Source organism: Oncorhynchus clarkii, chromosome 17 (genome assembly GCF_045791955.1).
Source record: "Oncorhynchus clarkii lewisi isolate Uvic-CL-2024 chromosome 17, UVic_Ocla_1.0, whole genome shotgun sequence".
NCBI classification, from domain to species: Eukaryota; Metazoa; Chordata; class Actinopteri; order Salmoniformes; family Salmonidae; genus Oncorhynchus; species Oncorhynchus clarkii.
The window spans coordinates 43,398,004-43,421,535 of record NC_092163.1 but is presented as its reverse complement, the minus strand read 5'-3'; the positions used below and the strand labels follow the sequence as shown (position 1 = coordinate 43,421,535).

The following is a 23,532-nucleotide window of genomic DNA, read 5'->3' as shown; positions in this document are numbered from 1 at the left end:
TGGGTATGCCTTTAAGGCCCTGTCTTTATGTATTTAATCCCTCAGAAACTCTATTAGACTTTACATACCATCTGTGATAGCAGCTCAGGAATCAACAGGAGATTACTGAACTGACAGATTATTATGTAAGCCATGAGAGACAAGCAAACTATCTGCACATGATTACATGCAACAAAAGTGTCTGGAAAAGCACAATCTATATTCGACTGCTTATTTGTGTTTAAACATGTTATGGACATATTGAAAAACAAAACACATTTTACATTTCAAAGATAAAGATTTGCAATATGCTGCTTTCAATAAATGGAAAAGTGTTTGCAACTATGGGACTATGTTTACTTTGGTTAGATGTGGGGGTCTGAGGCTGAGTTTAGCCAGTCATGAAGCATATCCAATCAGGGAAACAAAAACAGAAGGAGCCAGAAAGGGCAAACCAATTTCAGAGAATTACTGGTGTCTGTTTGAAACAAATGGAAAAGTCTGGCTTATATGGAAATTAATTGAACTGAATTATTATTTGTTTCTTGGTCAAAGACGGAACAAAATGGACGTAGCCTTGAACTGTTTGATGAAAATAAATACTCGACTTGATTTGATTGTTTTGTATTACTGGGTTATTGTTACTATTATTGGACAATCACTTGGTTAGCTATTGACACTCAAGAACTCAAGATGAACAAGATCTCAAGCTCTATCCCAACCATAACGTGCTTGTTCCAACCAAAGAGGGGGATTAGAAATAAACACAGAGCGCAGCATTTGTTCTCTCAAATGACGAAAGTCACACCCCCACATGATTTTGAGTGTGCAACTTTCTTTTTTACTTGTATCCAACACCTCACAGAAGGGATGTAGGTTCTTTATCTATTTACTTCATTGATGTGTTGTCTCACCCACCAGACTCAGAGTTGTGAGGGCAAGTCTTCAGGTCTGCCAGTCTCAGCCTCTCCATGTTCTTTACCTGGATCACCTGGTGGACGTCAGGGGGAAACTGGCAGCTCCGAGGGATCGAGCCCATGGGACCATTTACACCAATATATAGGTCTACAGAGGGGAAACAAAAACAAAAAACTACGCATGAAACAAGAGAATGAATAAACCATCTAACTGAAAACATAATCATGGAGGTATTGGCTTTCTTGAGGAAGAGAAAATAACCATTTTGCATTATAATTCATTAAAGAAAATTAAACAATCCAGGCCTATCCATTTTCCAGATGAACTGGCAGGCGGTGTACTGGGTGTACACACACACAGGCACACACACACACACACACACACACACACAGGCACACACACACACAGGCACACACACACACACACACACACACACACACACACACACACACACACACACACACACACACGTAATCTGCAGCTCAAGGTGTTGCTGTGCCATATCAAACATCACTGTCGTGATGCTCTGTGAGGGATGGAGGCGTGAGGTTGGACTCACCCTGGAGTGTATCATTGATTCACCATGTAGGAAGAGGCTATTCACATGATCAGCTTACCATGACTGTTTAAGCAACCTAATGCTTAATGTTCATGAGAATAAAAATGTTCAGTTTAATATCCATGGAATGGACAAAAATGAAGAAGACATGTCTGGCCATGATGGAGCGTTTAGAGTGTTTTGGTGTGACTGACTGAATGTCTTACCTCCATCAGAAGCCCCTGCAGGCTCAGTCTTCATGGTGAAGATTCTCCGTAACTTACAGCTGGCAGAGACAGTGATTCCATCCAGGGATAAGAACCCTGCACCTTTAAACAGCTCACTGGTGAATGACACAAGGTCGATGCACATGTTGCACCACTAGAGATGAGAAAAGAGGGAAGAGAAGGAAATTGTTTTGTTCAGACTATCTAAAGCAATTTAAACAGGTGACAGCTCTCCTCCTTGTCCCTGTTTTTTTATTTTTTAAGTTTGTTGAAGCAATATCCCAGCTAACAACAAATGCTCCCATAACTTTAGAGAACATTCCTTTACAGGTCCAATGCAGACGTTTTCATCTCAATATCAAATAATTTGTGGGTAACAATTAAGTACCTTACTGTGATTGTTCTACTAAACTATATGGAATAAAAAGGTCATACCAAAGATTATTATTCTATTTGATTTTGGATTTTTAAGACCCCTTGAAGTTTCAAAAATGAATTTGAAAAAAATATTTATTTGGCCTTACTGCTATTAGCCCATACAAACGCATTGAATAAGAAAGAGACAGATACAATAAGAAACAACAGACAGTCCCCCCCTAAAAATCTAAAGGAAGTTTGTTTTGAAGTGTCTATCCTTAGAGATATAGGAAAGATTCTGAGAAACGACATTACTTTAAGACATGTAGGTCATTCAGTCCGGAAATATTCAAGAACTTTGAATGTTTCTTCAAGTGCAGTCGCAAAAACCAAGCGCTATGATGTTACCTCTGCTGCAGAGGATACGTTCATTAGAGTTTCCAGCCTCAGAAATTGTAGCCCAAATAAATGCTTCACAGAGTTCAAGTAACAGACACATCTCAACATCAAGAGGAGACTGTGTGAATCAGTCCTTCGTGGTTGAATTGCTGCAAAGAAACCACTACTAAAGGACACCAAATCTATCCTTTGGTCTGATGAGTCAAAATTTGAGATTTTTGGTTCCAACCGCTGTATCTTTGTGAGATGCAGAGTAGGTGAACGGATGATTTCTGCATGTGTGGTTCCCACCGTGAAGCATGGAGGAGGTGTGATGGTGTGGGGTGCTTTGCTGGTGACACTGTCAGTGATTTATTTAGAATTCAAAGCACACTTAACCATCATGGCTACCACAGCATTCTGCAGTGATACGCCATTACATCTGGTCTGCACTTAGTGGGACTATCATTTGTTTTACAACAGGACAATGACCCAACACACCTCCAGGCTGTGTAAGGGCTATTTGACCAAGAAGGAAAGTGATGGAGTGCTGCATCAGATGACCTGGCCTCCACAATCACTAAACCCAATTGAGATGGTTTAGGATGAGTTGTACCGCAGAGTGAATGAAAAGCAGCCAACAAGTGCTCAGCATATGAAGTGGTCAGCATACAGTATGTGGGAACTCCTTCAAGACTGTTGAAAAAGCATTCAAGGTGAAGCTGGTTGAGAGAATGCCAAGAGTGTCATGGAGGCAAAGGGTGGCTACTTTGAAGAATATAAAATATATTTAGATTGTTTAACACTTTTTTGGTTACTACGTGATTCCATGTGTTACTTCATAGTTTTGATGTCTTCACTAATGTTCTAGAATGTAGAAAATAGTAAAAATAAAGAAAAACCCTGGAATGTGTCCAAACCTTTGACTGGTACAATATATACCTGGTAAAATATATACTCCCATTAATTTTTTCAACTGGGGGTCCTTCAGAATTTTTTTTTTGGGGGGGTGGAGAACGTTTCTTTGGGACCATCAGGCGACATCCTGAAAAACTTATTTGGGGAAGTCACCCGGAACAACCCGGGTACTAAACAAAAACCTCCAGGGGACCATAACAAAATGTTTTAAATGTCTTTGAACACAGGAATGCTCTTGCAATGTTATCTTATATTTGGAGAACATGGCACCATGTTCTGTGTATGTTTGGTGTGATGTTGATGATTCTCCTAACCCTCAGAAAACTGAAAACACAAATGTTCTTGCAACCTCCCATGAAATGTGTCTAAAACATAAATATCTTATATTCTAAGAACATGGCAACCATGCTCTGTGTTTGTTTGGTGTGACGTTGATAGAATATTCTCAGAACCCTCAGAAAACAGGACACGCAAATGTTCTTGCAACGTCCCACGAAACGTGTCTTGAACGCTAATATTGAATATTCTGAGAACATGGTACCAATTGTCCTAACTCTAACACCAAAACGTGCTAAATAGGCTCTCATAAGGCTGACATCGAAAGAATGTTCCTAGAACTAACGGAAATCTGGACACTCAAACATCAGGAGAACATTACAGATAACATTACTAAAATGTTCTCTCTCCCTAGAATTGTAAGCTGAGATAGTATCTTTCGAACTGGTAGAAATTGGCAGAACTTTCTTAAGTCACAAGCAACCTCGATATATTGTACTTATGTTAGTGGTGTAGGCGAGGGCAATACTCACAACGTTGCGTTTCAGACCGAAAGGTATCCTTGCATGCAAGGGTGTAGCAGAGAACTCTTTATGAACCGTGGATAGGTACAGCCTCCTTTTCAGATGACCTAAATCAGTTATCCTGAAAAACAAGTGAAGGAATTTATGAGTTAATAGTGAACAGCAATTATATATTACAACAAAGCTTTCAAGTCTTAGAAAAAAATCTAGAATCTAAAAGGGTTCTTTGGGCTGTCCCCATAGGAGAACCCTTTTTGGTCCTGAGAAGAACACTTTTGGCATTCAGGCCAAAGAGTTCAATCTTGGTTTCATCAGACCAGAGAATCTTGTTCCTGAGAGTCCAAGCGGGCTGTCATGTGCCTTTTACTTCAGGCTTCAGTCTGGCCACTCTACCATAAAGGATTGGTGGAGTGCTGCAGAGAGGTTTGTCCTCTGTTCTCCCATCTCCACAGAGGACCTCTGGAGCTCTGTGGTCACTTCCCTGACCAAGGCCTTTCTCCCCCGATTGCTCAGTTTGGCCGGGCGGCCAGCTCTAGGAACAATCTTGGTGGTTCCTAACTTCTCCCATTTAAGAATGATGGAGGTCACTGTGTTCTTGGGGACCTTCAATGCTGCAAAAAAACAATGTTGGTATCCTTTTTTGGTGCACTCGACACAATCCTGTGTCGGAGTTCTATAAGACAATTCCTTCAACCTGAATGGCTTGGTTTTTGCTCTGATATACACTGTCAACTGTGGGACCTTATACAGTACACAAGTGTGTGCCTTTCCAAATCATGTCCAATCAATTTATTTTACCACAAGTGTACTCCAATCTAAACATCTCAAGGATGATCAATGGAAACAGGATGCACCTGAGCTCAATTTCAAGTCTCATAGCAAAGGGTCTGAATACTTATGTAAATAAGGTATCTGTTTTTTATTTCTAATACATTTGCTAAAAACAAAAAGAATTCAACCCGTTTTCACTTTGTCATTATAGGGTTGTTATTATTGTGTGTGGATTATTGAGGTGAAAAACGAATTTAATTGATTTTAGAATAAGGCTGTAACGTAACAAAATGTGGAAAATGTCAACGGGTCTGAATACTTTCTGAATGCACTGTAACCCTAATTGCTCCTGTAAGTTGCTCTGGATAAAGAGCATCTGCTATATGACTAAAATGTGAAATGAAATGTTATGGTTTTAATAAGAAAAATAAGATTGATCTTTTAAAAGGAACAAACCTGCAGTTGCTACATCCATTTTTGGACATATAAATTGATGATATATATATACTCATTGATTCTTGAAGAATAGAATTAGTAAATGCCTCATGAGCTTAGTTCAACTGTCGTACCCCATCAAAACCTAAAATATAAGCTTGTTTTTCTCCAATATTTGTAAACATTGTAAATGTACACAAAACTGTAGTCTCAATATATGCTTACAACTATCATTTTTTATAAACTGGATGGTCCTTGCATCAATAGCTCTTTAACAAATAACATTTCTCCAGGCCCGTCCCTCAGCTGTTAACCAAAGCCATTGTTGTTTCAAATGCGGATTCCCTCTTTAACAGTGAGGGAGAGCTGGCCTATTTTTCCACTAACACAGCTTTCAGGAGCATAATCTATTGCCTTGTGTCAGCGTGATAAGATGCATCCCCTTCATTGTTAGAGGTGGAGGGTAGAAGAGAAGAGGGAATTAATCAATTTACATGCTAATTCACTTTCACCACCTCCACTGAATTATAGCACCTATCTACCGATCCCCACCCCTAAAACAGAATTCAATTTGTGTGAGGAATGAAGATGTGTTGAGGGGTGAAAATGTAATGTTACAGCTAGCTTAAAGCCCCTGAGGGTGTGTTATTAAGACATCAAACAAAGTGTCATTATAATAACATTTTGTATATTGGCCTATCTTTTACAGCATTCATTGTACGCTGCATGCATTCTCTGCAAAGACACACACAGATACATAGGATTTAATAAAAAAATCATATAGGTGTAAAAAATTATTTAAAAAAAAATTAATAGCCAAGGGGAGATCACACACACAAACACACTGTTGACCCACCATTTCTGGTAAATTGACTTGGCTGGTGGTGGTCAAAGTAACAAATGTGATACCAAATCCTTCTGGATACATGCAAGAGTAAGTTACATCTTAGATGAAAGGGCATAGTACAAAATAAATAGCATGGCAATTCTGTCTACAGTTTAGTAGCATAATAGCACTGGGGGCTAAAAGCCAAATGGCTCAAAGGCAGAGCACAAATCATTTCTCTCAGTCTCAAGGTTATATGGTTCTTCTGAATTAAGTATACATGCATCATTGATACGAAACTGACACAACCTTCAGTTGAACAATGTGAACAATGAAACATTTGCTACTTTGGGTACATAGAGCTTTCGGCAACTTGAGCCAACTCAAGTTCGGATCTGTCATAAATTGAGGACTGTGTGATCTGAGGCATAGAGATTGATGAAAAACTGTTTTAAGTTATGTGTGTGCAAGTAAGCATGTTACTCATGATTAGGGTTGCAAATGTTACCAGTAAACTACTAGAATTTTTGTAGCTTTCAAGTTGTTGGGGGAATTTTACAAGATGATATCTAATGGCATTTTTTTTGGTACTTCAGATTATCACAGGTATCTGTGCTTATTTCTGTCCCTCTGTGTGGCCTTATCACATGTAAAATATATAAAATAATTAAATATGATTTTAAAATAAAACATTTAATGACAAAGCTGGGGAGGTACTACTGCTATAAGGGCACAAGGCGAGACCCAAATGCAGACACAGAAGGCAGATGGTTGAGCTCCGATATATATTATAGCAAAAGGGGTAGGCAAAAGGCAGGTCGGGTACAGGCGAGAGTTCATAAACCAGGTCAGAGTCCAAACGGTACAAGATGACAGGCAGGCTCGAGGTCAGGGTGGTCAGGCAGGTGGGCTCAGAGTCAGGACAGTCAAGGGTCAAAACCAGGAGGGCGAGAAAAGAGAGACTGGGAAAAGCAGGAGCTGAGACACAAAACCGGTGGTTGACTTGACAAACAAGACGAACTGGCACAGAGAGACAGGAAACACAGGGATAAATACACCCGTGATAATAAGCGACACCTGGAGGGGGTGGAGACAATCACAAGGACAGGTGAAACAGATCAGGGCGTGACATAAGCAATATGCATTTTTTTTAAAGACGGTCATACCTAGGAACATTTTTCTATTTGATTTAGAATTTTAAGACCCCTTGAAGTATCAAAAATGAGTCCATTTTTTTTTTTTGATCAGGAAACGTGTTAATTTATTTTGTCACTAAACAGTCTCCATATATACTGTCTAACCACATTTTTTTCAACTGGTACATTGACAACTGGTACATTGGGGATATTCAAATGAGACTTGTGAGGCCTGTGGACGTCCTAGAGCAAAACAACCGGCATGTACGTGTTCGTGAGTTTCACCTTAACACAGAGGGGTCACATTAGGGTGTAGTTCAAACTGACAGACAGAAGTTGGCAGATCGGCTGTACCAACTTCAGACTAGTCCCAAGACACGTGTGGGAGTCGTAGAGCAACACGGAGAACACCATCGTGTTCTTGAGACTCTCATCTCTCCATGGAGGGGTCATAATAAAAGATTTTCTAGGCCAAACCGTTCAGACGATTTTGTGAGAAGACCGATTTTCGGAAGTGTTACATAGGCGGATGCGGTGGATTGAGACGCATCCAACTGATATCTCTAGATTAAACTGACATATGGGGATTTTTGTATTATGCTAATTAGATTTACGAAGGGGGCACGAACATCAACCTTATTAATAAGGCTATTTTCTGTTGAACTTTATGGTCTATCCACCAAAAACTCATGGACAAAAATATTGAAATTTAAACATAGAATTGCCGAAAATACCGAAGAAATTACTGAAGATTGCGGTAACTTTGGTAAATTACTGGTAGTTTTGCAACCCTACTCGTGAAATGATTCTAAGCAACAACACGTAAGAATATGGCACATGGCTTGGGTTCTCTTGGGTTCTCTTGGGTTCTCCTCCGTCCTCAACACACACACACACACACACACACACACACACACACACACACACACACACACACACACACACGCCATGTTAACAACTGATCAAGCTATCTGGCCTACGAAAGCATTACAGCATTAAGACCTTATTCTACTTCCAGCTATGATGGTGTGTTTAACCTCTATTCACACAGGCACAAATTAAGACAAGGCCTATCAACATGGCTGCCTTGATGCTTAACAGCCTCTCTCAGAGTCCCAAATGGCACCCTATTCCCTTCATAGTGCACTACTTTTGACTAGGGCCCATAGGACTCTGGTCAAAAGTAGTGAACTATATAGGGAACAGGGTGCCATTTGGGACATCCACTGTCTCCCAGCATGTCTTTCCTCTGTAATGGACTTTGGAACAGTGTTCACCTGTTACCTCTACTCCGCCTAGCAGATATGATTAAACATCTCATCTCCTCACCACACCCAATGTCAGGGTACTACACTGGTGAGCACCAATTACTATTATTGTGATCAGTTCTGAATGCAATCATAACGTACTATGCTATTATTCATCTGCACTATATATACAAAAGTATGTGGACAACCCTTCAAATTAGCGGAGTTGGCTATTTCAGCCACATCCATTTCTGACAGGTGTATAAATTTGAGCACACAGCCATGCAATCTCCATGGACAAACATTGGCAGTAGAATGGCCTTACTGAAGAGCTCGGTGACTTTCAACGTGGCACCATCATAGGATGCCAACAAGTCAGTTTGTTCAATTTCTGCCCTACTAGAGCTACCCCGGTCAACTGTAAGTGCTGTTATTGTGAAGTGGAAACGCCTAGAAGCAACAACGGCTCAGCCGCAAAGTGATAGGCCACACAAACTCACAGAATAGGCCCGTTAAGTGCTGAAGAGCGTAAAAATCGCCTGACCTCGGTTGCAACACTCACTACCAAGTTCCAAACTGCCTCTGGAAGCAACGTCAGCACAATAACTGTTCGTCGGGAGCTTCATGAAGTGGGTTTCCATGGCCAAGCACCCGCACACAAGCCTAAGATCACCATGTGCAATGCTAAGCGTCAGCTGGAGTGGTGTAAAGCTCGTTGCCATTGGACTCTGGAGCAGTGGAAACGTCTTCTCTGGAATGATGAATTACACTTCACCACCTGACAGTCCCGACGGATGAATCTCGGTTTAGCGGATGCCAGGAGAACGCTACCTGCCCCAATGCATTGTGCCAACTGTACTTTTGGTGGACAATGCCCCATGCACAAAGCGAGGTCCATACATAAATGGTTTGTCGAGATTGGTGTGGAAGAACTTGACTGGCCTGCACAGAGTCCTGACCTCAACCCCATCGAACACCTTTGGGATGAATTGGAACGTCGACTGCAAGCTAGGCCTAATCGCCCAACATCAGTGCCCGACCTCACTAATGCTCGTGGCTGAATGGAAGCAAGTCCCCACAGCAATGTTCTAAAAGCCTTCCCAGAAGAATGGAGGCTGTTATAGCAGCAAAGCGGTGACCAACTCCATATTAATGCCCATGATTTTGGAATGAGATGTTCACATATATTTGGTCATGTAGTGTATCATCATCTGCAGGGAGGGAGGGGGGGAAGGGGAGGGAGGGAGTTTGAGAGAGAGAAAGTAGGAGAGGAGGAATTTATGAAATAGAGGGAAAGAAGCAAACTGAAAGCCTAAAGTAGTTCTTCTGGCCAATTTTCCACACAGCCCCCTCCTCCATCTGAACGATAGCTTCATTAACACTAGCGAGTAACCATGACCAATGTCTCTAATGGATTGCATTTTCTCCAGCCTGGAGTTTTACATAATTACACGGTACCGGTGACCAGGACACAATCGAAACGCTGTGTTTTTCCATTATTGCATCTTTATTAATTAGTGCTTCAGAATAACAAACACTACACAGAAAGATGGTGCATGAAATTCATCGACATCACATCAATGTTTTCACTGCAGCGGGACCAACAAGTCTGCTCTGTCCAATGTAATAGGGCCTATTATCGGCCCATAATAGGGCCTATATATACCGGTAATACATTAATAAGGCCTATATTTACTCAATTTAGAACAATTCACAAAAGTGTTTGAAGAACACATTTGGCAGACCGAAAGTCCCAAACTGATTAAGTTTCCATTTCAACCAAATGAACTACAAGTTACCAGCAAAGAAAGTGTGCAGCCAAGACTGTTGCTTCACTTACTTCACCCTCTTCATTATTGTGACTACAAATCAAGCCAGGGCTTTGAATATGATCAACTGCCAGCGCCTGTTTTCTAATCTGGAAATTAGTTTTGCAGCACAATGGATTATCTTCTTGCTAAAAGCCAATTTTACAAATGTGTTATTGTCTCTCTCAAATAGAAAAAGGTTGCTGAATTAAAAAGAACATTTGAATTGAACTCACTCTAGATAATGTAACACCTGATTACCTTTGTTTATAATAACTTTTTAATATCCACCTCATCGGAAGTGTTGATTTTAGCAATTCTGATTATGGAAATTCTTCTGAGGATGACAGGCTTAGACATAGAGTTTAGAGTGTATGCCATCTCTCCTTTACTGTGTACTAAGCACACTGATTTAAGTGTGTGTGTGTGTGTGAGAATGTGTGAATGAATTAATTAAAGTGTGTGTGCATGTGCGTGCATTTATATGTGTGTGCATATGGTTGCTGCTCTGTGAACAATGTGTAATCCTTTTGTGTAAAGCTAACCCGACCTTCAACATGATGATCTGCTACTATAATTACATATACTACTGCCTGCAGAACAGAGTTTCCTAATGGGTCAAACTATAAAGGTCCTGTGCCTGCCCAGCGTGACACAGTATAATGTGTCACAGAGATACATCTTGTCAGTCCCTTCATTAAAATGGTCAGGTTCTTTCAAACATATTGCTTCAGTTCAGACACACCACCACTGTGGGCTTTTATTCTTAACTTAATGAAGTTTCAGTAGACAAAAGATTACAGAATTATCCAATACTAACTCACTGTCATTATAATGAGAGCGAGAGAGCGAGAGACAGACAGACAGACAGACAGACAGACAGACAGACAGACAGACAGACAGAGAGCGAGAGTCTGTGTGCATGCATGCGTATGTCTACATTAAAAGGTAATGGATGTCTTTTGGAACCAATAAAACTGTCACTCTGTTTCCCTGAGGAATTAGTGGCTGGATATAGATGATCAACTCATGTTGGGAGGAGGGAGAATAAATGTGACCAGGGGCAGTTAGATTATGGCTGACAGACAGCTTCAGTGTTAAAGGTGTGTGATTACAGTGTTTTTTTCTGGTATGAAGCAAGGCCATGAAGTAAGTGAAAATAAGAGGATACTGGTCTGGTAGGCTACTTACACAAGCTCTGTAGAGAAGTCTTTACATTGGGAAACATTCACCTGGAGGACCAAGAATCTCTGTACCAGTCCAACTGGAATGAAAATCAAACAAACATACATTATTCAACCTACAGTAAATTAGTAATAGACTCTGTGCCCTGTTTTTTCAATAGACCTAGTTGGGTACAATATTCTTAGGTCTCATTCAAACAGTATATGGTTGAGACTTACGAGACATTTTTCCATCCTTTGGCATCTGCATTTTAATAGCTTGGCTGCTCCCCTCCAGACTGTACACAAAGCTCTTGACCTCTTTGTCAAACTCCTAGAGCAGAGCAATGCAAAAATGCTAGATTATGATGATCAGGTTATTCATATCAGCAGCGGCAGATTGGCCATCTGGCAATTCTGGCAAATGCCAGATGGGCTGGACCATTTTTTGCACATGCCATTGCGCAGGCATAGGCCTATATTGTGCATTCGGAAAGTATTCAGACCCCTTGATTTTTTCCACATTTTGTTACGTTACAGCCTTATTCTAAAATGGATGAAATTGTTTTTTTCCCTCATCAATCTACACACAATATCCCATAATGATAAAGCAAAAATAGGTTTTATATATTTTAGCAAAGTTATTAAAAATAAAAAGCTGAAATATAACATTTACATAAGAATTCAGACACTTTACTCAGTACTTTGTTGAAGCACCTTTGGCAGTGATTACAGCCTCGAGTCTTCTTGGGTATGACGCTACACGCTTGGCACACCTGTATTTGGGGAGTTTCTCACATTCTTCTCTGCAGATCCTCTCAAGCTCTGTCAGGTTGGATGGGGAGCATCGCTGCACAGATATTTGCAGGTCTCTCCAGAGGTTAGATCGGGATCAAGTCCGGGCATTGGCTGGGCCACACAAGGACATTCAGAGATTTGTCCCGAAGACACTCCTGCAATGTCTCGGCTGTGTGTTTAGGGTCGTTCTCCTGTTGGAAGGTGAATCTTTTCCCCAGTCTGTGGTCCTGAGCGCTCTGGAGCAGGTTTTCATCAAGTATCTCTCTGTAATTTGCTCTGTTCATCTTTCCCTCAATCCTGACTAGTCTCCCAGTCCCTGCCACTGAAAAACATCCCCACAGCATGATGCTGCCTCCACCATGCTTCACGGTAGGGATGGTGCCAGGTTCCCTCCAGAAGTGACGCTTGGCAATCAGGCCAAAGAGTTCAATCTTGGTTTCATCAACCCAGAGAATCTTGTTTCTCATGGTCTGAGAGTCTTTAGGTGCCTTTTGGCAATTTCCAAGATGGCTGCCATGTGCCTTTTACTGAGGAGTGGCTTCCATCTGGCTACTCTACCATAAAGGCCTGATTGGTGGAGTGCTGCAGAGATGGTTGTCATTCTGGAAGGTTGTCCCATCTCCACAGAGGAACTTTTTTGTCACCTCCCTGACCAAGGACGATCTCCCCCGATTGGCCAGGCGGCGAGCTCTAGAAAGACTCTTGGTGGACTCAAACTTCTCCCATTTAAGAATGATGGAGGCCACTGTGTTCTTGGGGACCTTCAATGCTGCAGACAATTTTTTTTACCCTTCCCCAGATCTGTGCCTCGACATAATCCTGTATCGGAGCTCTAGGGACAATTCCTTCGACCTCATGCCTTGGTTTTTGCTCTGACATGCACTGTCAACTGTGGGACCTTATATAGGAAGGTGCCTTTCCAAATCATGTCCAATCAATGGAATTTACCACAGGTGGACTCTAATCAAGTTTTAGAAACATCTCAAGGATGATCAATGGAAACAGGATGTACCTGAGCTCAATTTTCGAGTCCCATAGCAAAGGGTCTGAATTCTTAATAAGGTATCTGTTTTTTATGTTTTCGCTTTGTCATTATGGGGTATTGTGTGTATTTAATCCTTTTTAGAATAAGGTTGTAATGTAACAAAATGTGGAAAAAGTAAAGGGGTCTGAATACTTTCCGAATGCACTGTATGTCCCATGGGTAATTGCAAATTAATACGCCTATGATATTAGTTAGTGCACATAAAGATGTATGTAATTAATCTGTAACGAACAAAAAATAATAATTCTGGAGTCCTATTTTGACAGTAGAATAACAACTATAGTTTCATTGTCAACCCAAAATTCATGACAATGATTGGAATTAGTTAGCACATAAAAACATCTTGAATTATGCATTCCTGCTTGGACCTGTTAGGTGAAACAACTTATTTCATGAATAGGCCTACCTCAGTAGTCTATTTATTATACTTCTTAATATTAGTAAAACACTATGAATGATGATTTCTCATGATTTGGGTGTGATCAGGATTTGGGTCTGACCAAATCATGGGCTGGTGCCACCAACCTTAATAAAAGTGTAAAATGTTAGTCTGGTGCCCTGTAATAGTAATTAACACTTAGTGTTGATTCAGGAGAACACATTTGACAGGCACTAATTTGCAATACAGCCTAAATCGGCTTGGCTTTTATAACGTTAACCTAAGGCGCAGACAGGCAGGGAGACAGACAGAGACCCGGAAGAAGCATAGCGGGGGGGGGGGGGTGCTATTTTTTCCGACCTACAATTGAATGGGAAAAATCATGCAATATGTCTGGCTCAATATGCAACTCACTTTATTTATAGCTGATTTTCCTCCACAAAGTTTCCATTTTGCAACAGGATCTTTCCCTTGTGCACTGAAGATCTCTACAGCAGCTCCACCCTTTGAAGGAAATGCCATTTGTTTTCATGAGTGTTTGAAAGGTAACGGTCAGGCTATGTTGTACATTGAAGATTTGTTAAATTAAGATTTACCTGATATTCGTTCTTAAACATCTTTCAGGTAGGATATATTATTTCCTTTGACAACCACTAATGTTAGCTAGCTAGTTAACATTCTGGACTGGCATGTGACCACTTCCAATAGCTGGCTACAGTAACGTTAGCTGGCTAACGTCATTTTATTTAACCTCGGCATGCATGTGTCTTGCTATCAGTCCAGTGTTGGCTTTACAATCAAAGATTGTCGGCACGCTGGCCACAGGAGTGTTCCAAAACAGAGCAAATTCTCGAAATAATTCTTCATCCGTGAGTTTCAATGTTTGCTAGCTAACTGGCAAATGCCAAAGTCTGCTAGCTAAAATCCACAGTCAAGTTCCCTAGTCATTTGAGTCGGGGTGTCTCCATGGTGACAAGATGCTACACTGTAGCACGAGGCTGCACTACTGTATCGAGATCAGATCTAGCCAGTCTATCCCAGTCTGCATATGAGAAATTAAAATGTGTAGAATTGCAGGCAATTAACTTTAAAACAGCAAAAGACAGCTTCTAGACGGCCAAAAATGCATTTTACGTACATGTCTTTAGTATTTCACAGATAGAAGGATGAAGGTCCAGTTCAGGAATGTCTTAACAAAATGAAACCAAAATATTTAGGCTGACATCCAGTGTCCAAAAAACAGGGATTTGTGCTATATGCAAATATCAGCATTTATCAGCCAAATTACCCTATGAGGGTGTGGTGCCTGGCCTTAATACTAAACAAAAATATAAATTCAACATGCAATATTTTCAACCATTTTACAGAGTTACAGTTCATATAAGGAAATCAGTCATTTGAAATCAATTCATTAGGCCCTAATCTATGGATTTCACATGACTGGGCAGCGGCGCTGCCATCAGTGGGCCTGGGAGCCAGGCCCATCCAACCCACTTGGGAGCCAGGCCCAGCCAATCAGAATACATTTTTTTCCCCAGAAAGGGGCATTATTACAAACAGAAATACTCCTCAGTTTCATCAGCTGTCCCGGTGGCTGGTCTCAGACGATGAAGAAGCCAGATGTGGAGGTCCTGGGCTGGCGTGATTACACGTGGCCTGCGGTTGTGAGGCCGGTTGGACGTACTGCCAAATTCTCTAAAATGGCATTGGAGGCGGCTTATGGTAGAGAAATTAACATTACATTTCTGCAGTCAGAATGCCAATTGCACACTCCCTCAAAACTTGAGACATCTGCGGCATTGTGTTGTATGACAAAACTGAACATTTTAGAGTGGCCTTTTATTGTCTCCAGCATAAGGTGCACTTATGTAATGATCATGCTGTTTAATCAGCTTATTGGATGGATTATATTGGCAAAGGATAAATCCTAACTAACAGGCATGTAAACACATTTCTGAGATTTTTGTTGTTGAATATGCTTTTTGTGCATATGTAATGTTTCAGAGATATTTAATTTAATCTCATGAAACATGAGACCAACACTTTACATCTTGCGTTTATATTTTTGTTCAGTTTGTGTGTGTGTGTGTGTGTGTGTGTGTGTGTGTGTATATATATATATCCTAGAATTAAATACTTAATGATTGGAGAACATTTTACGAACAGCACCAAATATTGAGATGAGTGAGATGCAAGACTTCACTCTCACACAATCACACTGTGCATGTGCACAGATTTGCTTCACGCTCTTACAGCGTGGGAGCCACGGGACCAAAACAGCTGAGAAGTTTAGCCTCGCGCTTCAAAGCTCTTAGGTGTTGCAGAAATTGACACACTATGCTGTTTATCATATTACTGAGTCGACCTTTAACATTTATCAATCAAAAGAACTGAAAGAAATGCTACAAATGTAAAGCAAACAAGACACATGTTTAGGCCTGAAAAAAATTGATAAATGACACTTTCAGGCATTAAGCTAGAGCTAGGCAATAAATTGACTCATCTCAAAATTAGAGTAGAACAGTTTTGCATTTTCAAAATTACTAAGAAATATATAATTAATGAGTGAGACATACATGTAAGCTAATACAGTAACACCTGACATCAAGTTCATGTAGTAACTTTATGATTTATACAATAGCAACATTGTTGTTATATAGGACTTTAGAAATGGCTTTTTAATTACTTAATAATTGAGTTATCACACAAGTTGAATAAAGTAGTGTAGAGTAGTTTAAAAAACACCCAACTCACTGTTATGCAATTAAAATGCAATTACCAGATTATTATTTAACATCGTGCTAATAAAATGTTGCTTAGTGTTATAACACAGGAACAATAATAGTTTAATCAAAGACAGTACAGTATTAAGATATGCAGAAACTGTTTCTCCAATAGAAATCCCCGATCACACTTGTAAGCGATGTTGGCTAGCTAAGCTCATGCACAGAAACACATCATCGGGTCTAACGGTCGTTTCTCGCCGAACTGCACTTGTGCAGGCCTTTAAATCGAAGGGTTGTTTTTCGATATAGGTTGTTTTTGGTGAAAATGAAACTTGTCACTTTCACCAGGTTGGAGTAATAACCGCTGCGCTCCCGAGTTGTGCAGCGGTCTAATGCACTGCATCTCAGTGCTAGAGGTGTCACTACAGTCCCTGGTTCGTATCCAGGCTGGATCACAACCGGTGGTGATTGGGAGTCCCATAGGGCGGAGCACGATTGGCCCAGCGTCGTCCGGGTTTGGCCAGTGTAGGCTGTCATTGTAAATAAGAATTTGTTCTTAACTGACTTGCCTATTTAATTTAAATAAAATTAATACAAATAACGTGTTCAACTATTTCAAGAGATTATCCAGTATTTTTTTTTTATCCAGTAAAAACCTGTTTTCACTTTGCCATTATTGAGTATTGTGTTTAGATTAATGAAGTCCTTTTTTTAAAAATGTAATTTTAGAATAAGGCTGTAACTTGTGGAAAGTAAAGGGGTCTGAATACTTTCTGAATGCACTGTATGTGCATATTACTGTGTGTGTGTGAGCAAATGATGGAGTGAGTGTTTGTATGCGTTGGAGTGTTGGTGTACATAGGTCTGTAGGGACGTGCATAGCAAAATGTATTCGCAAATAATGACAACATGACAATAACAGTAGCTTTAGATGATAGTTAAATATAGGTTAAATAAAAATGATGTAATGAGATGGGATGAGTGGGCAGATTGTTGGGCAATCAGAAGTCACTAGATGCAGAATTTTCGTCTGGAGGGAGAGGAGAGAAAGAGTTAAAGGATGAGAGAGGAAAGAGGCGGAATCAAGAGATGCTGCGGCTAGTTCTTCCTGTCACTTGTCCTTGACAGGCAGACAGTTTCAGTCATGGTTTCAATAACATGGGCCCGGTTGTTGGAAGCCCTCTCACCACGTCAAGGCCGAGATAATTATTTTGATTTTAATTAAGGCCTTTAACCCCCTACTCTATCTTTGTAGTGTTTGACCTGATGGGGCTTGGATAGGTGTAGCAATATGGTGATGACTCAACCCTGCTGTGTAATGGACTCTGGGAGACTTCCGCCATATTACGTACACAAATCTAGAACTTCCAGATATGCAAACACTAACTAGAAACCAATGTGGCCATATCAACCCTGGCCTAAAATTTGATTTGGAATTGGACACAAAATATTAATGGTTAGGGAGGAGTTAAGGACCAGTAAATAACTGGGCAATTGAACTGTCAATTTCAGTCAATTGAAAATGTTACTTGCAATGAATACATTTAATATGCAAATGTATACATTTACAGACAATTTGAGCAAGTTTCAAATATTTACCAGCAAACAAATGGAAAAATATACAAACATTTACATGCTTGTGAACATTACTTTGAATACAAGACAGATTACATATGCTATATACTTACCAATTTACCAACTTCACAGCCAATGTCTGCAAGAAAACGCATCTTTATACACATTTTAAACAATATTACAACAGGTTATTTACAATAACATACAATATACAACAAGATGCAATGTAGTAAAATACCTATCGTCTTGAGGTGGGGAGCCGGCCAATCAGAAAACAAGTGTGGGGAAAACATCAGACAAAACAGATGACGGACGATGGACAGACAAATTCACGCACATTGACGACATGAGACAAGCAACACACATGAAAATGCTTTCCGCATCTCCTGCATCGGGCCACCTCCTTACCTTCTCTCACGTATTTCCGACAGAAGCAGTGGTCGCTGACCTTGGGAGGCCTGGACCCAGGATGGGGACTGGAATCGACACCGGGAAATGGATTTCTGATGGTATCGTGCCATGGAGGGTTCCTCATCTCTGCAGAGAGTAAGACTGTTTGCAATAGCAAACAGCCCACAATCTGTGCCCCCTTTCTGCTGCTGGACTGCTGGATTGGGTGGTGTCATGACCACTGGAGTCATACACCTTAACAGTACCTACCTGGCAGCGAAGGTTATTTACCGTGACCCAGTGGTTTTCCTTGAGGTTGACTATCTGGACAAACTCCTAGGCCAGTGTTGGTACTGCTGACAGCATGGCGATGCCTCCCAAGTAGGCCTCCTACTTCTGAATGCTGCACCTGCAGAAGAACTTGAGCATGATCAATTGTAAAATTGTCTAACCAGGAGTGTGACGGACGAATGACCCCCCCGAAGGTCCTCCATCCGGCCACAGAGAGCAGCTGGCCTTACCTGTGCCTGTTAGACACTAGTGATGAGAACCTCACTAGTGTCTTCTAGTCCGGGGCCTGGACTTACCTGCCCCTGTTCCTCCAGTCCAACGCAAGCCACCTGTGAGAACATTTGATGGATTAGTGCAGTGTTATGAAGAGGAGATGTGTACTTTTCAACTGTTGTTGAAAGTATAGCCTACCTCAAGCTGGTGTCTTTCGACTCAGAGCACAGAGAATCAGACTGATCCTCTTGGGTGGCTCGGACAGTTGACGGTCCTAAAGTAATTTGGAGAGAAATTGAAGAGGTACATTTTTATGAGCTCAGCATAACTACCATTTCTTGCTTTCTCAAATGTCAACCAAAGCCTAACATACAGTTGAAGTCAGAAGTTTACATACACTTAGGTTGGAGTCATTAAAACTTGTTTTTCAACCACTCCCTGGCTTGTTAACAAACTATAGTTTTGCAAGTCGGTTAGGACATCTACTTTATGCATGACCCAAGTAATTTTTCCAACAATTGTTTACAGACAGATTATTTGACTTATAATTCACTGTATCACAATTCCAGTGGGTCAGAAGTTTGCATACATACTGTGCCTTTAAACAGCTTGGAAAATTCCAGAAAATGATGTCATGGCTTTAGAAGCTTCTAATAGGCTAATTCATACAGCACATGGGTAGCAGCATCATGTTGTGGGGCTGCTTTGCTTCAGGAGGGACTGGTGCACTTCACAAAATAGATGGCATCATGAGGCAGGAACATTATGTGGCTATATTAAAGCAACATCTCAGGAAGTTAAAGCTTGGTCGCAAATGGGTCTTCGAAATGGACAATGACCCCAAGCATACTTCCAAAGTTGTGGCAAAATGGCTTAAGGACAACAAAGTCAAGGTATTGTAATGGCCATCACAAAGCCCTGACCTCAATCCTATAGAAAATTTGTGGGCAGAACTGAAAAAGCGTGTGCGAGCAAGGAGGCCTACAAACCTGACTCAGTTACACCAGCTCTGTCAGGCGGAATGGGTCAAAATTCACCCAATTTATTGTGGTGTGGGAAGCTTGTGGAAGACTACCTGTAATGTTTGACCCAAGTTAAACAATGTAAAGACAATGCTACCAAATACTAATTGAGTGTATGTAAACTTCTGACCCACTCGGAAATTGATAAAATAAATAAAAGCTGAAATAAATCATTCTCTCTAATATTATTCACATCCTTAAAATAAAGTGGTGATCCTAGCAGAACTAAGACAGGGCGTTTTTACTAGGATTAATTGTCAGGAATTGTGAAAAACTGAGTTTAAATGTATTTGGCTAAGGTGTATGTAAACTTCCGACTTCAACTGTACTTTGTCTCACGGGCTTCACCGAAATGTTGGGCTTCAGGGCTTTCAGTGGTCGACCGTCCAACTGCTCCAACTGGAGAAGATTGTTGGCTTCCACCGAGGTAACCCTTATGGATACATAAACTGTCACTGTTAGCAAAACTAAAACTAGCTTCAGGTTATTTTGTGTGTAAATTCAAATAGTGACTATCTGAGATTTTTTTATATTTACCTTAACGGATGATGATCCCAGCTAGGAGCCCATGCCAAGCTTTTTCAACCTCATGAGGGGGAAGAGCTACTGTCGTGCCTTCTTCACAACTGTGCGCGTGTGTGTGGACCATTTTATGTTCTTAGTGATTTGGAAGCTCTCATCCTGCTCCACTGTAGCCCAGTCGATGTGGATGTGGGCGTGCTCGCCCCCCTGTTTCCTGTAGCCAACGATCAGCTCCATGGTCTTACTGACGTTGAGGGAGAGGTTATTGTTCCGTCCCCACACTGCCAGGTCACTGACCTCCCTGTAGGCTCGTCATTGTTGGTAATCAGGTTTATCACTGTTGTGTTATTAGCAAACTTGATGATTGAGTTGGAGACATGCGTGGAAACGCAGTCATGGGTGAACAGGGAGTACGGGAGGGGGCTGAGCACGCACCCTTGTGGGGCCCCCATTTCGAGGATCAGCGTTGCTGAGGTTGTTGCCTACCTTCACCACCCCCAGAAAGTCCAGGGCCAAGTTGCACAGGGCGGGGTACAGACCCAGGGCCCTGAGCTTAGTGATGAGCGTGGAGGAAACTATGGTGTTGAAAGCTGAGCTGTAGTCAATGAACAGCATTCTTACATAGGTATTCATCTTGTTCAGATGGCGATTGCGTCATTCTTGGAGCTGTTGGGGCAGTATGAAAATTGTAGTGGGTCTAGGGCAGGGATCATCAACTTTCTTGAGCGGATGGTCGGAATACAGTAATAAAAATGTTGTAAACTGCAAATTGACTTCAAGAAGAGTTAAACATAATAATTTCAAACCTTGCTTATGTGATTGTATACAAATGTGTCTCTTTGTTTTGCATGGGTACAGATTTCCAAAATTAAAATAGCTTGAAGCTGATTTCCTGGTGATTTTTATTTGTATATATATATACATACAAAAGTATGTGGACACCCCTTCAAATGAGTGGATTTGGCGATTTCAGACGCACCCAATTCTGATAGGTGTATAAAATCAAGTGCACAGCTATGCAATCTCCAAAGACAAACATTGGCAGTAGAATGGCCTTACTGAAGAGCTCAGTGACTTTCAATGTCAGAGGATGCCACCTTTCCAACAAGTCAGTTCATCAAATGTCTGCACTGGTAGAGCTGCCCCGATCAAATGTAAACGTTGTTATTCTGAAGTGGAAACGTTTAGGAGTAACAACGGCTCAGCCACGAAGTGGTAGGCCATACAAGCTCACAGAACAGGACCGTCGAACACTGAAACACGTAGTATGTAAAAATCGTCTGTCCTTGGTTGCTACAATCACTACCGGGTCCCAAACTGCCTCTGGAAACAATGTTGGCACAATAACTGTTCGTCGGGAGCTTCATGAAGTGGGTTTCCATGGCCGAGCAGCCGCACACAAGCCTAAAATCACCATGCGCAATGCCAAGCATTGGCCGGAGTGGTGTAAAGCTCGCCGCCATTGGAATCTGGAGCAGTGGAAACGTGTTCTCTGGAGTGATGAATCACGCTTCACCATCTGGCAGTCCGTCGGACAAATATGGGTTTGGCAGGAGAACGCTACATGCCCTAATGCATAATGCAAACTGTAAAGTTTGGTGAAGGAGGAATGATGGTCTGGTGCTGTCTTTCATGGTTCGGGCTAGTTCCCTTAGTTCCAGTGAAGAGAAATCACAATACTACAGCATACATTCTAAACGATTCTTTCTAGAGTTTGCTTCCAACTTTGTGGCAACAGTTTGGGGTAGACCCTTTCCTGTTTCAGCATGACAATGCCCCCGTGCCCAAAGCGAGGTCCATACAGAAATTGTTTGTCGAGATTGGTGTGGAAGAACTTGACTGGCCTGCACAGATCCCTGACCTCAACCCCATCGAACACCTTTGGGATGAATTGGAACGCCGACTGCGAGCCAGGTCTAATTGCCCAACCTCACTAATGCTCTTGTGAATGAAAGCAAGTTCCCGCAGCAATGTTCCAACATCTAGTGGAAGGTCTTCCCAGTAGAGCGGCGGCTTTTACAGCTGCAAAGGGGGGACCAACCCCATATTAATGCCCATGATTTTGGAATGAGATGTCCTACGAGCATGTGTCCACATACTACTTTTGGTCATACATAGATTGCTAATATACAGTCCCAGTCGAAAGTTTGGACAATTAACAGGTGTGGCTTGTGGGATTTCTTTCTCTCTTAATGCGTTTGAGCCAATCAGTTGTGTTGTGACAAGGTAGGGCTGGTATACAGAAGATATCCCTATTTGGTAAAAGACCAAGTCCATATTGTGTCAAGAACAGCTCAAATAAGCGAAGAGAAACAATAGTCCATCTATACTTTAAGACATGAAGGTCAGTCAATCCGGAAAATTTCAATAACTTTTAACGTTTCTTCAAGTGCAGTCGCAAAACCCATCAAGCGCTATGATGAAACTAGCTCTCCTGAGGACCACCATAGGAAAGGAAGACCAAGAGTTACCTCTGCTGCAGAGGATAAGTTCATTAGAGTTCACTGCACCTCAGATTGCAGCCCAAATAAATGCTACACAGAGTTCAAGTATCAGACACATCTCAACATCAACTGTTCAGAGGAGACTGCGTGAATCAGGCCTTCATGGTCGAATTGCTGCAAAGAAACCACTACTCAAGGACACCAATAAGAAGAAGACTTGCTTGGGCCAAGAAACATGAACAATAGACATTAGACTGGTGGAAATCTGTCCTTTGCCCTGATGAGTCCAAATTTTAGATTTTTGTTTCCAACCTTCGTGTCTTTGTGAGACGCAGAGTAGGTGAACGGATGATCGCCACATGTGGGGTTCCCACCGTGAAGCATGGAGGAGGAGGGTGTGTGATGGTGTGGGGGTGCTTTGTTGGTGACACTGTCTGGGATATATTTTGAATTCAAGGCACTTTTAACCAGCAAGGCTACCACAGCATTCTGCAGAGATACGCCATCCCATCAGGTTTGTGATTCGTGGGACTATCATTTGTTTTTCTACAGGACAATGACCCAACACACCTCCAGGCTGTGTTTGGGCTTTTTGACCAAGGAGAGTGATGGAGTGCTGCCTCAGA

The 23,532-nt window shown here is 41.4% G+C and overlaps 1 protein-coding gene and 1 long non-coding RNA gene across 3 annotated transcripts in view; one reads left to right on the top strand and one right to left on the bottom strand.

The window, feature by feature from the left end:
• LOC139369758 (CFAP20 domain containing) overlaps window positions 1–14,550 on the bottom strand; it is a 51,596-nt gene extending 37,046 nt beyond the window's left edge. Inside the window, exons 1-7 of the mRNA XM_071109019.1 lie at window positions 14,320–14,550; window positions 14,138–14,227; window positions 11,742–11,835; window positions 11,530–11,602; window positions 4,125–4,236; window positions 1,663–1,816; window positions 898–1,044 (exon numbers count right to left, since the gene is read on the bottom strand). Coding sequence (XP_070965120.1) covers window positions 898–1,044; window positions 1,663–1,816; window positions 4,125–4,236; window positions 11,530–11,602; window positions 11,742–11,835; window positions 14,138–14,227; window positions 14,320–14,340 — 691 coding nt within the window. The 5' untranslated portion in view covers window positions 14,341–14,550. The remainder of the gene's footprint in view (window positions 1–897; window positions 1,045–1,662; window positions 1,817–4,124; window positions 4,237–11,529; window positions 11,603–11,741; window positions 11,836–14,137; window positions 14,228–14,319) is intronic.
• LOC139369759 (uncharacterized) overlaps window positions 14,081–23,532 on the top strand; it is a 29,594-nt gene continuing 20,142 nt past the window's right edge. Inside the window, exon 1 of one of the 2 annotated variants that reach the window (XR_011627063.1) lies at window positions 14,081–14,268. This is a non-coding gene — a long non-coding RNA (uncharacterized lncRNA). The remainder of the gene's footprint in view (window positions 14,269–23,532) is intronic. The other variant, XR_011627064.1, reaches the window with a different exon arrangement.